At 48.8% G+C, this 15,607-nt stretch overlaps 2 protein-coding genes across 6 annotated transcripts in view; one reads left to right on the forward strand and one right to left on the reverse strand.

The window, feature by feature from the left end:
• SLC25A26 (solute carrier family 25 member 26) overlaps nt 1-9,066 on the forward strand; it is a 143,127-nt gene extending 134,061 nt beyond the window's left edge. For 2 of the 3 annotated variants that reach the window (XR_003796619.1, XR_003796620.1), the window contains 4 exons: nt 2,213-2,277; nt 3,316-3,389; nt 7,550-8,427; nt 8,947-9,066. Coding sequence is in view for 1 of the 3 variants with exons in the window: in XM_029242209.1 (XP_029098042.1) it covers nt 2,213-2,277; nt 3,316-3,389; nt 7,550-7,667 (257 nt within the window). In the remaining 2 variants the exon portion in view is untranslated. Of the gene's footprint in view, nt 1-2,212; nt 2,278-3,315; nt 3,390-7,549; nt 8,428-8,946 lie in introns of those variants that run through there. The other variant, XM_029242209.1, reaches the window with a different exon arrangement.
• Nucleotides 9,067-10,210: 1,144 nt separating this feature from the next.
• The window catches only part of LRIG1 (leucine rich repeats and immunoglobulin like domains 1), a 122,850-nt gene continuing 117,453 nt past the window's right edge, over nt 10,211-15,607 (reverse strand). Inside the window, exons 14-19 of one of the 3 annotated variants that reach the window (XM_029242207.1) lie at nt 13,973-14,254; nt 12,983-13,402; nt 12,310-12,435; nt 11,524-11,673; nt 10,619-10,891; nt 10,211-10,518 (exon numbers count right to left, since the gene is read on the reverse strand). In XM_029242207.1, coding sequence (XP_029098040.1) covers nt 10,259-10,518; nt 10,619-10,891; nt 11,524-11,673; nt 12,310-12,435; nt 12,983-13,402; nt 13,973-14,254 — 1,511 coding nt within the window. In that variant the 3' untranslated portion in view covers nt 10,211-10,258. Of the gene's footprint in view, nt 10,519-10,609; nt 10,892-11,523; nt 11,674-12,309; nt 12,436-12,982; nt 13,403-13,972; nt 14,255-15,607 lie in introns of all 3 variants that reach the window. The other 2 variants (XM_029242206.1, XM_029242208.1) reach the window with 2 other exon arrangements.

A 15,607-nucleotide genomic window follows, 5' to 3' on the forward strand; every position in this document is an offset into this window, starting at 1 on the left:
TGAGGACACGTGAGATGTAGTTTCGCTGTAAAAGTCTAGTTTCCCCTGAATCTGGTTCTTGAAAGCAGTTAGCCTAACATTCAGTAAAAACCCAACTCTAGTGGAACCCATAGAAAATTATTTCACATGTGATTTGAGCACTAAAGTAGCCTGCAGTCGCTGTACCAAATAATTATTTCCTGTCTAATGTTAGCATGTTCCTTGTATTTATTACCAGCGGTTTACATTTCCCTTAAGTAAAATGCAGAAAATAACTACATTTTAACTGAAAATACAGCTCCCCTCCCCATCATGACCAGTTATTCTATTACGTGATCTTCACAAGTCCTTCTTACAGCCTCATAAAAAACATTGTGAGGTCTGTGAATTAAAGCAGTCTTTGAAGACATTTAAATCGTCTTATTAATAACTTGCATAAAATAAAGTTTCCATCGTGGTAATAAAAGTAGGACCTATTTTAACATATGCATTTTTGTCTAACTTTTCTTCTTATTACTTTCATGAAACAGAAATCACTGGGAGAATATTGGCAGGCATCTACGGTAGAGGAATGGTGAACTTTTGCTAATGGCCCAAATAAGTTCGATTTACAGTATCCAAATTTAGTAGAAAACAAATACTTTTCAACACAGGTGACGTGTGAGAGCCTGAGTGGTCAGACGGGGACAGATGACGTCCTTGTCAATTTTTAGTTGGTTCAGGTCAGTTTGTAAAGATTTTCAAGTAGGAAAATCGTGTATGCACTTCTGGATTTTAACAACTGGATACATTTGGATTTGTCTTATTCATATATCAAAGTCATCATGTAGTGAAACAGCATTACTTTTGGAGCCAAGGTACACATGACTTCTGAGTCCCACCTCCTTTATGGCAGAATAAGTGTTAAAAAAAAGTAAGAGTACTATTTCAGGACTGGGTCCACAAAATTTTAAAATACTTGCAGTTTAGCAGGTCTCTGAATTTCAGACAACTTTTGAATTGGGAGGAAAGTGTTTCACATATTCATAACTCAAAGGTAGCTAAAATAAAAGGGACTCCAGTATACATGTTTATGGTTTTTACTCGTTAGCCCTTAGATTGGTGTCATTCTGGGTACATCTCTCAAGAAGTCAGCATCATAATAAATGTTACCCAATGGAGGAGGTTCAGTTTAATGATCTTATTTCAGCAACATATTTTAGAAAGATATTGGGCAGAGATCAAATGACCTTGTCCACACGCCGCAAAACTTGGAGAGGTGTGCTATTTCTGAAGCATCCTTCACACACATGTTCTGTTGAGCTCTTAGAAAACTGCTGATTTCACCCTGGCTCACGGAAGCTGAATCTTTAGAAAGCCCTTTTGGGCTCATTATTTCTATCTCCTTTGGGCCTTTTGGGGTTTACGATATATCTTTGTATCGTATTAAATAAAACAGTGGTACCATATACTGTGATTTCTGTTAAAAAGGTAGTCCTCCAGTTCCTCTGTCTGTAGATATGGACCCGTTTAAAATATGTGGATTTTAAAAAAAGTCAGTGTGGCACTCATGGCATTTAAATAAAGAGGACAGGAGAGAAAGTTAGGAAAGAAGCAATAAGGAAGAATGCAGGCTTGAATCAAAACTGACTCTAACAAGATATGGAAGTGAGTTTAGAAATCTTGTTACTGTAACTGGCCTGTTGATCAGAAGCCTGCAAATACAGAAACATTTATACTCTTTTAACCGTAAGAAGCCAGCCACTTACATGAAAAATTCCCACACTGATACCCGTGTCTGTTTGCCGGTTTTGCCTCAGAGCAGAAACGACAGCAGCATTTTGGAGTCACATTAGAGAAGATGGGCCCATGGAAGGCATGGACCCCCTGAGACTCATGGGGCACAGCATGCCTCTCCGAGTGGGAGTCTGACCACGACACACCCCCGTGTACACAGGTTTGCTGCTTCACAAAAGAGCAAGCTACATTGTGGGGCCTTGTGTTTTGACTTGCAGGTATAAAACATTATCCCGTCACCTCTTCTATATGCAGTCAGACATCACTACAAAGCAGGGGAGTGTGTGGGTAAAGATTTTGCATGTGTGCTTCCTATTCTTGAATGAATCAGGTGGACGTAACGATAAGTATTTCTGGCAGAGTTATGAGAAATTAATTACAAAATAAAAATGAGAAAATACCGTGTAATGCAGTAAACAGGACCTCACTTGTGTGTTGGGTATTTTTATATGCACAGGTGGATTTGCAGCTGCAGTCACCACACCTCTGGATGTGGCAAAAACCAGAATCATGTTGGCCAAGGTAAGTGGTAAAATAATGTAATGTAGACACAACAGGTGCTTGTATCTGTGAGCACTTAGGGCTTACATGTATATAAAGTGAACAAAAGTGGCACAACACCTATAGTTAGCAGCCTTCTGCTGCCTGTTGAACCACTTACGAAACTGCCTTTGGACAAAGCAATATCCACAGCAATCGCTGTGACTGACGTCTGGGTAGCATTTTACCTTTCTGCAGTCATTTTCACCTGTATTATGTGAACAGGGAGGGCCGGTAGGGCCTCAGAGATTTTCAGAGAATCTCTGTTTTTACTGGTGACAGACCCGAGGCTCAGAGCGTTGGCCTGCTTCATGCCATGCAGCAGGCATGAGGCTCTGAACTTATAAGAGTGAAGGCTTATTAAGCCTTCACCAGATGACTTAGGACATTTTTCAGAATTGTTAAAAAAAGGTCGTTAAGTACAATTGTTTTTAAAAAACCTGGACCGAGACTACAGGGGAAGGCATACATATACCTGGACCAAAACAATAAAACCTAAAAAGTCATACCCTTGTGGAAACGTGGAACAAGTAAGGGCAGACTCGTAGTACGTAGCTTGATAGGGCAAAGCCTGTTTTAAATTGAACACAGTATTCTGGATTAAGTGTGTTCATGAGCCACTTAGATAATCATTTCATAATCATTACCATTCACACCGATTATTCCCCATCCTCCTCAGATGAGTTAATACTGCTTTCAGTATCTTTCCTGTTCAATAGTAGTATGTGAATTATCTGGGTTAAGCTCTGCTCATAGGCTGACAGTGAGAGAAGGAACCTAGACAAGCTACTTCTGGTGGGAAATGGGCCAACTCAGTGCTTGCTTGTGGGTTCAAGTGTGAGGGCTTCTCGTCTAGTGAGATCCAGAGGTCCTGATTCCCGGGAGACCCCCCAGTCTATCTGGAACTGTGTCCTACAGGAGGGTGGTGGGGAGCCGTGCATCTGAGGGTATCTAGAGCCCGCTCTAAGTTGGTTGGGGAGTTCCGTGAGGTGATGGCTTCTCTTTTGTCTTTCCATGCAGGCCGGCTCCAGCCCTGCAAGTGGGAACGTCCTCTCTGCCCTGCATGGTGTCTGGCGGACACGGGGGCTGTCAGGGTAAGGCTGGGAAGGGAGCCCCCGCCGCCGTCCACCCTCCTTCTCCTTCAGCCCAGCATCGGGAGAACACCCACCCTTCCTTTTGCTTGCCCTGGTTGGGGTATCATTTACTTCTATCGTACAAAACGTTACGTTTGATGTTGCTTACGTGAGATGATATTGCACAGTCGAGTTGACACAGTGTCGTAGTGGCTGATTCCCATCTCAGTGTTAGATGGCATCCACCTCTGTGGCCTCTGCCAGGTTCTGGATTGCATCACTGAGAAAGCCGGCGTCCAGTTGTGTAAGGCAGGACGCAAGTGACGAGGAAAGCATTGTGAGAAGAAAGCGTTTGTGGTTTGGGGCACTTTTAATAGTTATCACTTTTAACATAGCACAGTGCCGGCAGCTCCCTGCTCTGCATCATCCACAAGGGTCTGTTCACAATGCTATTTCAGGACTGCTTTTACAACATGTGAACCTGTCTGAAGGTTGGGATCTGCAACAGCTGGATGAAATCACGATTCTCTCTGCAATCATCTACCAGGGATTTTGCTGAGAGAGCAAAGCGGCAGCCTGCTGTAGGGGACGGTTGAAGGGAGCCTAGTGACAGGGCAGGTGTGAAACAGCACAGCCACGGCGGTGCCACCTCCTCGTCCCGGTGCTGTGTCGATCATTTATTTGACTCTAGTTTTGTGTCCGTTTGGCAGGTTTTATTGCAGCTCGTGGACAGTCTGGGGAACATGGGGCAGGGTGGTCAGGCCGCAGGCAAGGGTATTTTGCAGGAGTTAACAAGCCCCATCCTCTATTCAAAACAGGTAACGTTCAATGAATGTGCCAGCTCTCAGTGGCTGCTGCTTGCCTGAAGGACAAAGGGTTTGGAGACAGGGGCTGGGCTTACCAGAAGGAGTAACTGAGCCTTGGAGGGCAGGGTGGTAGTTTGTATGTCCTCAGTTAGTGATTTATGGCTCATAGATTATAAGTAAGTAGGAATCTGGTTGCTCATAGCTGAGGCACTTTGATTTTGACACAGGATCCTCCTTACACAGTGAAATGGTGTGTGAGAAAAAAAAAAAAAAGAGCTCTGAAGTAGCGGGGAAAAGATTCTTAGGGCTTCAAATAGTGACTGGGCCACACAGAGGTATTGCATGCAGTAGATGTTTTAGGTCATAGAGTCAGACTGCTAAACTTCACTCTTATTTGTTTCGATATAGTTCTTAGAGTCTGTGGCAACTATTGGTCACAGCTAGGCCCTTGACTTTAGCCCTGTGGAGTCCGTGTGGAGCTGCAGCCTGTCCACCTTTCTCGAAAAAGTGGTGATATCGGGGATGGCATAGTCGGCAGGACCGTGGCCCCAAAAACTCGTGGACAAGGAATTTCCTTGAGTAGATGATTGAAACTAAACCTTCCCTGTCCCAGTGTTGGTGTTACTGGGTGTTATCTAACCAGGCAGTGCCAGAATTAAAGGCAGAGGAAGGGTGTCATCACCATGCTGAGGGCCTATTCCTGTCCCCGCTGTCAGCCCTGAAAAGGTAATCTGGATTTTTGCCAATCTTCCAGAAGCTTCTCAAGTCTGGGGCTCTCATTAGTGTGCCCAGTGTGGTCCTTAGCAGAGTATTTCAGGCAGCTCATGACAGTGTTCCTTAGCTTCCTGTTACTGTGATAAAAGACGACAAGTAACGGGACCAGAGAACTGCAAAGAGAAGCAAACAAACAGAGCCTCCTGCAAACGCGCTCAGCTCTTCCGAGCAGTGGTCCTAGGCTTCCCCAGCCGCCTTCTCCGTCGGTTTTCCATGCAGAGCCCCTGTGGATTCCTGGTGGCCCGGAGACACACCTGCCGGGTTTAACAGAGGATTCAAGCCGCCTCCGCACCTGCAACGGGCTGGTGCTGAGCTCTCGGCGTAAATTAAAGTGGTGACACTTGGGTCTCTCCGTGTTGGTTCACACGGGGAGGGACCACGTTCTGGCACCGATTTGGAAGACGTGCCCTCAGGCAACCTGGTTTCTCTGAAATAAAAATACCGCACGCTCACCGAGCCCAACAGCCCGAAAGCAGATGGGAAGCCTGTTTATCCAGCGTTGCTCCTTCCTCCCTTTCTTCGGCTTATCACCTGGCCTTTTGTTTTTCTCTGCTGTGCCCTTTATGTCCTCACCGCTGCTGCCCTGTGTCCCCCCAAGTGGCGCCCGGCCCTCTGCTGAGCGCCTGACGTTTGTCATCTCTTCCTCGTGCGGTCCTTCCAGTGCAGCCCTGCTCTGTTCCAGTCTTTGCGTCTGCGTTTGGTTGGGGCCCTCACTGTACAAATTACTCTAATGACGTTAACAGACAGTTGTCATCTAGTGAAGCCATCAACTGCTTCCATCTGCCCCTCGCGTGGAGCAGCTGAGCTCATTAGCAGCGGGGAGAGGAATGAGACACCGGTTGTAGAAACAAGGCAGGGAGGGAGAGTTCTGTGGCCAGCGCGGTTTCCACAGCTCAGCCCCTGCTGACCCCCACTTCCAGCACTTCTCTTTGTAGGATGGGGGCAGGGAGATGAATCTCTTTCCCGGGCCAGAAGGACACAGTGGCCTCAAAGCAGTAATTTAGGGGCCACCTCATGCAAAAACAATTTGCATGATGCTGGGCTGAACAACTTTTTTCCTTCCAAGTGTATTTTGGTCTTCTATAGGATTTTCACGTAGACAAGAAAAAGAGGTTCTCATTTCGTGTAGTATTTTACTTGACGATTTAAACCCTTAGTTAGTTAACTAAACTATGGGCCCCTTAGAAACACTCTCGAGTCTGTTTTCCTCAGAAGTGCTGAGGGCTACACACCGGGCAGTCAGGCTGGCCTCTCCCGGCCGTTACAAAGGAGCCAGCCAGGCGGCTGTGAACTAGGCCATGGGGGTTTCCTTCCTGTCCCTTTCTTGCCATGCCTCCCTTTAGCTGAGCATGGAGGTTCCCCAGACTTTCAAGGCTACACAGGCTACTGCTGGCATAACCTCCATGTTTTCAGCTTTCTTCCCTGGATCCGACCCTAAGTCTTTTTAGTTAAGGTCAATCCACTAGTTCTGATTTTGTAATTTTGTTCTCTGCTTACACAAGTAATACTCTTGGTAAAAAAGGTTCAATTGCTACAGAAACACAGGCAAGGGAAGTCTCCTGTACCCCTTGCTCCCCAGAGAAATGAGGATGCATCTCGGCCGTGTTTGTCCAACATGCAGTCACGTTACACATACAGCTTTGGGACTTGACTTCTTTTAGAACCTATTTTGTATACGTTCCGTGTTGGTCCCTATGGACGGCCTTATTCAGCGGCACAGCTGTAGCAGCATCTCTGTAACCAGGGAGTAGATTCTTTGCAGTTTTTCTCTTATCAGCACCACCACAGTGACCATCTTTGAACAAATACCTGTGCATCGCTCTGGGAGGGTTTTAAAGAATGACCACCCACCTTACGTCCCCAGTAACATTGTTCTTTTACTTTGCATTTCTTTGCTTCTTCCAAAGTTGCAGCTTCGATGGTAACTGGCTCTCTGTAGGGCTTGGGGCCGGAACCTGTAATGAGGTGCTGCTCCCCTCCCAGCTGGAACCCACTCGCCTTTCTTAGAGGGGAAACCGGGAGTCCACGGAGATTCGACTCCCCGCGCCGCATCACCTTTGTGGGTCCCTAAGGACAAAATGGGACGGAGTGAGTCACTGGGAGGAGCGGCAGAGTCGTCGGGAAATCTTCCCCAACAGCCAGGGCCCGCCTCAGGCTTCCGGGGAGAGGGTGGCGGCTTGCTGCCCTCCGGCCTTCCCTGGGATTCAGCCCTTTGACTTCTCTATAAAAAAAAGTCGATTTCATCATCTCTTGAAAGCAAAAATGGTGTGACAGTCTTAACTGTTGTGGGGACAGAGTTACCGTGTCTTGACTAATTGCTGGACTTAACTGTGGGTGCTCACAAGTAAGCTGTTTGTATTCAGCCGCCTTAGCCAACAAGCAGCTGGGCTGCAGCTTCAACAAGTCTACTCGTGAATGTAATTCAGTGCCCATTCTGAAAGGAAAGACAAGACACATTCTAAGTGCTGTGTGGGGTTTAATGAGCGTGGTGTGTTGAGTGGAGCAAGCTGTGGGTGTTGGAATTTAACCTTTTTTACACACAAAATTTAAAAAAAAAATCTTTCCTCCTCCCTCCCCCACCCCCCCCCCCCCCCCCCCCAGATTATTTGCAGGTGTCTTCCCTCGCATGGCAGCCATCAGTCTGGGAGGTTTCATCTTTCTTGGTGCTTATGACCAGACTCGCAGCTTTCTGTTGGAACTTGGCAGAGAGAGTCCATGAATCACAGACGGCCCCTGCCTTCAAGAAAGGGTCCTGCTGTGAGAACTGTTTCCCCTCCGGTGAGCAGCTGTTTGGCCATCTAAACAACAAAACGCGGCGCTCAAGTCCAGTTCTGCTCAGATTACGACATGGAGAACGCATCTTCCGTGCTGCAGGCTGGCCGGGATGACGTCATCTGCCTGGTTTCCAGAGTTCAGAGAGAAAATGATGTCCACAGCGGTACTTTGAACAATTTTCTCAGAACCCCTTAATAAACAAGTGTGGCAACGCTGAGTCCAGGCCCTTTCAGAGCCTTCCTTTGATCTGTATCTGATCTTTCATTTCCTGCCACCTGACAGTGGAATCAGCCAAAGGCAGAGATGGTTGTGATTTTAAAGGAATGGCTAGAGTAAGTAAAGGAAGGAGAGTCGGGAAGAAAGTTGGGGGTGTGGGAGGCTTTTCTCCCCTGGGTTAACTCCGACTGCATTGGCTGACAGCCTGGTGTAAAAAGAACAACTACATACAGGTAGGTGCTCAGCCAGCATCCTTGCTGGGCAACCAGGCTGCTGGTCTTAATTACCCTCACATTTCACCTATAAAAACAGTTGTATTCTTTTCCAGAGGAGTGTCCAGCGGCCCATGTGGTGTGTGAGAGAGAAAACAGTCACAGCCCAATGACTAGGTGGGCCCAGCAGGCTTCGCGGCAGGAGGGCCGTCACTGACCGGGCTCCTCTCCACTCCAGACCCAAAGCAAAGGGCTGGGGCCGACTTTGGAAACGGGGTGGGTTCATCATTCCTAATCACTAAGGTTTGTTGCTTGGAGTTTTAAGCTCAACACTAGAAATCAAAGAGATGAAGTGGGAAGGTCACCATTTTGGAGCTCAACTAATAAGCTTCAGGTGTTAGAAAAATTCAGACAGCAATCTCAGGAATCTAGTGGTGTCATGTTTTCCCCGGAGCAACGGGTATATATACCATTCTGCTTTGACTAAAAATGTTTTTCCCTTTTCAGGGGTGGGGTGGGGGGAAGGTACTGCTTCAGGCAGGATGACTCCCTTACAAAGGCAATCTCTGGAATTAATTAAACAGGATGCAGCAATGCTGGTTAATGGAGGTATAACCCTGCCATACACTTAACATTTTATAAATGAACCTTTATTAAAGACACTTCAGTGCCATTTGTTAGACACTTCAATATTTTACATGTTGCTTTTCAATGTACATTGTACCAAAATTTCTATAAATAAATAACTTTGTACATAAAAGTAAGTAATACTTCCTCTTTCACATTGCCTCTCAGAAGCAGCAAATTCACATATTTTGTGGAAGTGAGAATCAGTTAACTGTTGAGAACAAAATTCTAAATGTGCTTACCTTTTGGAACAGTGATGACATCTGACAGTGAAATTTAACATAGGTAAGTAACCATTCTGTCATACCTCCCTTCAGCTTTTTGGCCAAAGGAACTTTGCTTTCTGAGATTTTTAAGGACCTTGTTTCAATGTAATTTTTCCTGAAATACACATTGGCACTCACAAGACGGTTAGCAACAGGTCTCAAAAAAGTGCAAATATACCCAGAACCCAGGTCAAGGGCTAATCACTTAGAGTCCAAGCCTGGGTCCATCTGTGCGAGGGAAGGAAATGGACAGGCCTGCTCTGCACCCTCAGTAAAGACTCGCTAGCCCTGAAAAGGAGGGACTCCGCTTTTCCTCCCCCAAGGCTGATGTAATATTAATTATATGGGCAGAACTAAAACATCGCTATTGAAAAATCCACAGGTACCAACACCAGCAGCCTCTATCTATCTTATTGAAAAGCCTCAAATGACCATCGAAGGATACTGACAAGACCACATTCGCCTTTATCACAGAAGAGGAAAGGCAGTGCTTGTTTGAACCAGTTGCTTGTGGTGGATTAACAACCTCCATTCCGTTCCACTTGTTTGTTAGAGAAGGAACTTAAACCTACGAGAAGTCCATCACTGCAGAGGAACATGACATCTGCCCCTCTGGGCTCTATGGGGAGGTTGCTGTGAGGCCATCCACACACAAGCAATACTGACATGAAGTTACTTCCAATGCCAACAGAGTCTCTGACGGTAAAGCATGCAAGGGGGGGGGTCCGCTCTCCCAAGTGCAATACCAAGCCAAGGACCTTCGCTTCCCTCCCTCCCATCCCCCCCAAAACTCCTGTGAACAAATGTGGTTTGTAGCTCCTAGGAGCTCCATCCATGCATTAAGGCACCAGAACTATCCCCCCCGCTCCAAAATTAAACAGCAACCTGGTATGAAAAATAATATTGTCAAAATTGTACAATTTTTTTCTGTTAACCATGCACTAAAGATTAAAATAGCCTCTGTAAAAGATATATATAATATATATGCCATCTCTGCAAACTCTTATGTACAAGGGTATCCAATACTTTTCTGCCTTTTGTACACAATAGCCTCTTGCATTTCTGTGCTTCAGCTGCAAGTCCTTCAAACTGCTGACGCTCCACACGGAGGTGAAAACTATGTACAAATCAGTGATGCTTGAAGCCGCCAGGCTCCCTCACCCACCTCTCCTTCCTGTAGACATCCACGCCACAAGAGCCGAGGTAGACAAAGCCTAGCTTTTGGGTGCAAACAGCAGCAGTGCGCTCCGTCTCCCGGGCGGCTGTCCCGTCACCGGTGTGGACTCAGAACCAGAGTCACAGGCTTGGGGGAGGTGTCCATTGGAAAGAAGCAAGTGCTCGCCTTCGCTGGGCACATCAGGAAAGCCCGAGGCAGCTTCTGTGAGCTCGGGCTTACCCGGAGTTAACGCACACGAAGGCTGCAGGTCTAAGGGGTCCAGCTCACACAACCGTGCTATCGTCCAAGAGGAGGCCCCTAGAAGGAAGAGGCCACGTCAGCCCCCCTCCGGCCCGGCCGAGTCCACGCTCCTCGCCCCCTGCGGGTGCCTCGGAAGGTGCCACGTTACCTTTCCCACCTAGAGGCGCCGCTGGCTTCTTCAAGGCTGCCAGCATTCTGTCGTGGTTACTGGGGTAGAGGGACCCCCTGCAGCAGCTACGGGACCTGTCAGCAGCCCCGCTGCTCTGCTGCTGTGGAGAGCACAGGTGGTCACTCGGGCTGGGCTCCAGGCTGCTCAGGGTTCCTGGCTGTGCACTGTCTCTGGGCACATGCTGAGGACAGAAGGCCTGCTCCTCAGAGTAAGTGTGCGTGTCGCTGCTGCAGTCGCCGCACACCGCCGGGCCGCCGTGCTCTGCGGACAGAGCCAGAGACGGATGAGCCCCGTGGCCACACAAGTCTCCGTCCCGTGCAGAGGACAGGCTGCTCAGCTCTGCAGCCGTAAGGCCCGAGCCCTGCTTTGATCAACCCCCCCCCCCCCCCCCGCCAAATCTGTTCACTGGAAAAGGACTTGGGCAAACACCGAGCCATTAATGAAGAACAGAGCCCTTCCACGTTGAAACGTTTCGGCTTAATTTCTTAATCAGAGCATGAAGTCACACACTCTGATCTCAGGGAACAAAAAAAAAAATCCCATTTGCGTGAGCACGCACCATTTAGTGTCAGAAGTCTTCTGAACAATTAGAAATTTAGCCTCACAGCGGCCCTGGTGAAAAGGGACTCTGGTTTGGGCCTTAACCCTTTATTTCACTCACTTATAAATCTAGGAAACTCGTGCTCAGGCTTATCACACCATAGTTTTTAAGAGACATCCTATTCTGGAATTTAAAAAGAGGCAGGCCAGAGCTTCCTGTTTATATATTGAATGCCAAATTCTAAGACAGTCTGACATCAATTATGTCTCCCCCCACTTTCACTTAATGAGTAGGTCAACCCATATTTTGATTTCAAGAGCAAAATACTTTTCCTGACAAAAGCATCTCATACCCATCATCTTCTGTGGACCAGGTGTGCCATCGGCCTTCTCCACCACTTTCCACTGCTCCTTCATGTACCCGACGCAGAGCTTGGGCTGCCTGCACGTAATGCCGTGAGCTTCCACCTCTGGAAAGAGGCCTGTGTCGCTCAGACAAACACCTGCAACAGACTCCCACACGGTTAGAAACTCCAGGCTTAGTCAGCACTTCACAGGAAGCCGTGAGAACGGGCAAGGCTACCAGAACAGGGACATTTTTCAAAGTGTTCTTTCCAGTGCTGGGTTATTGGGCTAAGCAAGAAGTCCAGCAAGGAACCTTTTCGAATACTGCCTTCCCAGCAGGCAGGCCTTTCAGCTTTCAGAGCCATGATGGTGAGTTCTTGGCAAGGATAAACTTGCCCCTAACAATGGCTGCTCAGCCTCCCCTAGTCTTGTGGGCACTCCGTACTCTGAGAGACTGGAACAACAGACCTGGGCGCTTCCCCTGCGCAACGAGTGGCTTGGTTTCAGTACCTGGCACGTCCTTCACTGCTCTTATTTCAGGCAGTCCTACCCTATCCGGACTAGGCGTCCCACCCTTCCCCACCCTGTCCCAATACAGTGACTTCCTCGGGGACGGAGATTTTAAAGCCTTGCAGAACTTGCACAGGTCAAGTCCCAAAAACCCCAAGAGAAGGCTTGAGTCATCCAGCCTGCCAGGTCACCACATATGCTTGATGGGATACCAGGCAGCTGCCCCAGACCAGAGCCAGCAGCAGCCCCGGGGGTTGCAGCTGCACCGAGGGCTGAGGCCTTACCGTTGCTCTCGATGTGCCCATTGGCCTGGTGGCCACCATCAGTCCTGACCACGGTTTCCTGTCGGTCAGAAAGGGTCCCCTGAGAAGAGAGGTAGCTCGGAACATCTGGTGGCACGATGGTTTCATCTGCAAGGAGACAGGACAGTCAAACACCAGGGGTTCCAGCCCTTCGAGGTGACAACAAAGGCAGACACAGGAGACCCTAGCAGCCACTGTCAAGGGACACCCTGTGGAGTCTGTGCACTGGAGAAGCCCTCCCAGGACCTGCTCAGCCTGACTTTACCACCAGGTGTGAGAGGTGTCCAAGTCCACAAAAGACAAAGCACAGTGATGGGAAAGGAGACAGAACTGAGAGAAGAAGGGACCTGTGAGGTCACTGCAGCAACAGTCTACCACGTGGCAGCAAAGCAAGTACCAAGGATGCCTCAGAAAACTGCAGAGTTCACAGTGTATTTGACAGTATTCCCATTATAATGTGCAATTCCTGAAAGATGATAGAATGGTGGCATCGAGACCAAAGCCTCAGCTGTCCCGAGTGACTCCACGTTCCCAAAGGTTCTAGAGGAGTTCTGAATATACTGAGATTCTCAAAGAAGCCTCTGGCCCTGGCCTCCTTCACAAATGTTCCTGCTTTGCCCCTTCCCTGTGAGCCCCCGCCGCCACCGCAGCTAACCTGTGTTAGTGACGCTGTACTCCTCACTCTTCTTCCTGGTCTGATAGATGACGCACACCCAGACCAGGGACGTCAGCACGATACTGCACACCACGGCGACGGTGAAGATGCCCACAGTGGTGCCGTCCTTCCTGCAGCCCGCAGCGGGCAGGACGCTCAGCTGGCTGTGAGCACGCTCGGTGCCCAGGGCGTTGGACATCTCGCAGGTGTACTGGCCCGCATCTTCCACCACCACGTTCTGAACGACCAGCAGCTGGTTGCCAGGGGTGAAGTGGTGCCGTTCGGTGAGGATCAGGGGCCGGTCCCCTTTGAGCCAGGTGATGCGGGGGGGAGGGCTTCCAGTCGCTTTGCACTGGAGAGCCACCGTTTCTCCCACGGATGCCACACGGTCCTCCAAGGGCACTGCCAAGGACGGGGTTTCTGCAAGAAGTCAGTGGAGGTCTTACGGTTATTCTGTGGGCCTCGGCTGCTATACCTCTGCCTTGTCTCCTGGACCAAGGAAAATCCAAGACATCAGTGAAATGCCATCTAAGATCTTTTAACAGAGTGGCAAGCTTTTCAGAAGATTTTCTACCAGAATGACTAAATCATTACTCTTCTGGGGATGAACTAACCTCCAGCCACAGAAGCCCCTGTGGTTCCCAGACTGCCCTGTGACAGGCCCAAGTTTATCCTTGACCCAGACCAAATCCATCCTGCCCGATTAGAGGGCAGTTCTATAGGTAGAGTGTCTTATACCTAAGCCCTGTAAACACTCTCCTAATTCACTGGCTATCTTATTTTTCTTAAAGAGATGGAACCACTTGTTTAAGAAAATCTTAGAAGCCTAAAATTTTAAACAAAGAACCAGCCTACCACACTCACCTCCTCTTCACAGAACAGTCTGAGAGAACCTTGCCTCTAGGTACCTAGGAGAAGTAAGAATCTCTCTCCCTCTCGCACGCACACACACACACTCTCTCTTCTCTCTCAGTGTATCTATAGTCGAACCTAGGACAGTCAGGGTGGCGTTCGCTGAAATGGACCCGGCCGAGTTCTGGGCAGTACAGCTGTAAACCCCCATGTCATCTATCTTCACATCAGTGATGAAAAACACATCGTCGTCTGGCATGACATGCATGCGTCGCTCACGAGCAGCAGGGAAATCTGTGCCTCCATCCTTCTGCCAGGCAATCTGGGGGTTAGGGTGGCCAGTGGCAGCACATTCAAGGCGCGCCATGGTGCCAGTCCGGATGGCGATGTCGTGGGGCGTTTTGGTGAATGATGGCAACACTGCAAAACAGAAGCACACAGGGTCGAGTTTTTAGAAAGCTGGAATGCAAAGGCCAGGAGTTTGTCAAACTGACCTTCCCCACCACCGCGAATGAGTTCACCAGCCTTCATGCCAGCATCTGCCCAGAACCACTCCTGCCCGCTGGAAATCAGTAGGTGAGGTTTCCAAGGGCCGCCCCAGCTTCTCCTACCAGGGAGGGGCAGGGGGGAGAGCCATTCCATCAGTCTCGCTCGTCACACGCCCGAGGCTGGCTCTCACCCCCTCAAATGTAAGGCTTTCCTGAAACATTTCCCTACTGTCCGTCATGTCGTGATCAGTCTGTACAGGGATATCCCATAAATGCCAGGGCCTCATACTTGCCTGCCTTAATCACCCGGAGAGAGCCTAGGAAACAAGAATATCTGCTCCTGCAAGAAGCTGTGACAGAGAGAAGGTGACATGCCTTCACCCTGGGGAAAGCAATGGGATGGCTCTTCCTTCTTGAAGAAAACTCATTTAGGAGCAGTGGTAGTGGAACCATATTCCTGTATACACACGAGCGGAAAGCATTCCAGCAGCTTATTTATCCCAAATATTCCCTGACACAGTGCTAAGCATCCAGCCAGATGTCAGGCATCACTACTGTACCCATGAAGACTGCTGTGGTGGGGACTCTTAGCAGTTCCCTGAGCTTCTGAGAAACGATGAGGACTCCTTCAGAACAAGCCAAGACAAACCGGTCAATGTGTGGTAAAAAAGTGTGGGGTTTTCTGGGGGGTCTGTAAGGGCTGAGAGGCCAGGGCTGTTCTGGCACTTTTCAACTGTAATAATCGAGAAAATCTTGTTAGATTACTGGGGCAAGGGGTTAACTGCCCAGGCTATTTCTCTCTCTCTCCTTCTACCCTAAACTCACTACCACAAACAGCCCTGAAGGAGCCATCTCAACAGGCTCTAAAGCTGGCTGCCGAGTGAAACTCCTTGTCAAACACCCACAGGCCATTCCGCTGTCAGGCCGGCCGCCCTACCACTGTCGGACGTGGCCCCACCCAGGCTGGCCCCACGGCTGTGCCATCTCCTCAAAGGGCATCAGCTTCCCCAGCATCAGGGTATGCTTGGAATCTGGGTACCAGGCATCCTGGATTAAGGAGGAGCATAAATGGAAAAAACAAAAAAACAAGGTTTGGGGCTACACTGTCACTTGACATAATAACTGGATGAAAAAAAAAAAAAATCACCCAAAACGAAGAATGCACTGAGAACAACCCTACAATCTACAACACTTGTTCTGGGCCCAAGCCAGGCAACAGTACGATACAGTAACGCCCCGGTGAAGCTGGTGTGTCTCGCGTCCCAATCACTTCCACACAGGTGGC

Source organism: Monodon monoceros, unplaced genomic scaffold, assembly GCF_005190385.1.
Source record: "Monodon monoceros isolate NGI ecotype Baffin Bay Population unplaced genomic scaffold, NGI_Narwhal_1 Super_Scaffold_3, whole genome shotgun sequence".
NCBI lineage: Eukaryota > Metazoa > Chordata > Mammalia > Artiodactyla > Monodontidae > Monodon > Monodon monoceros.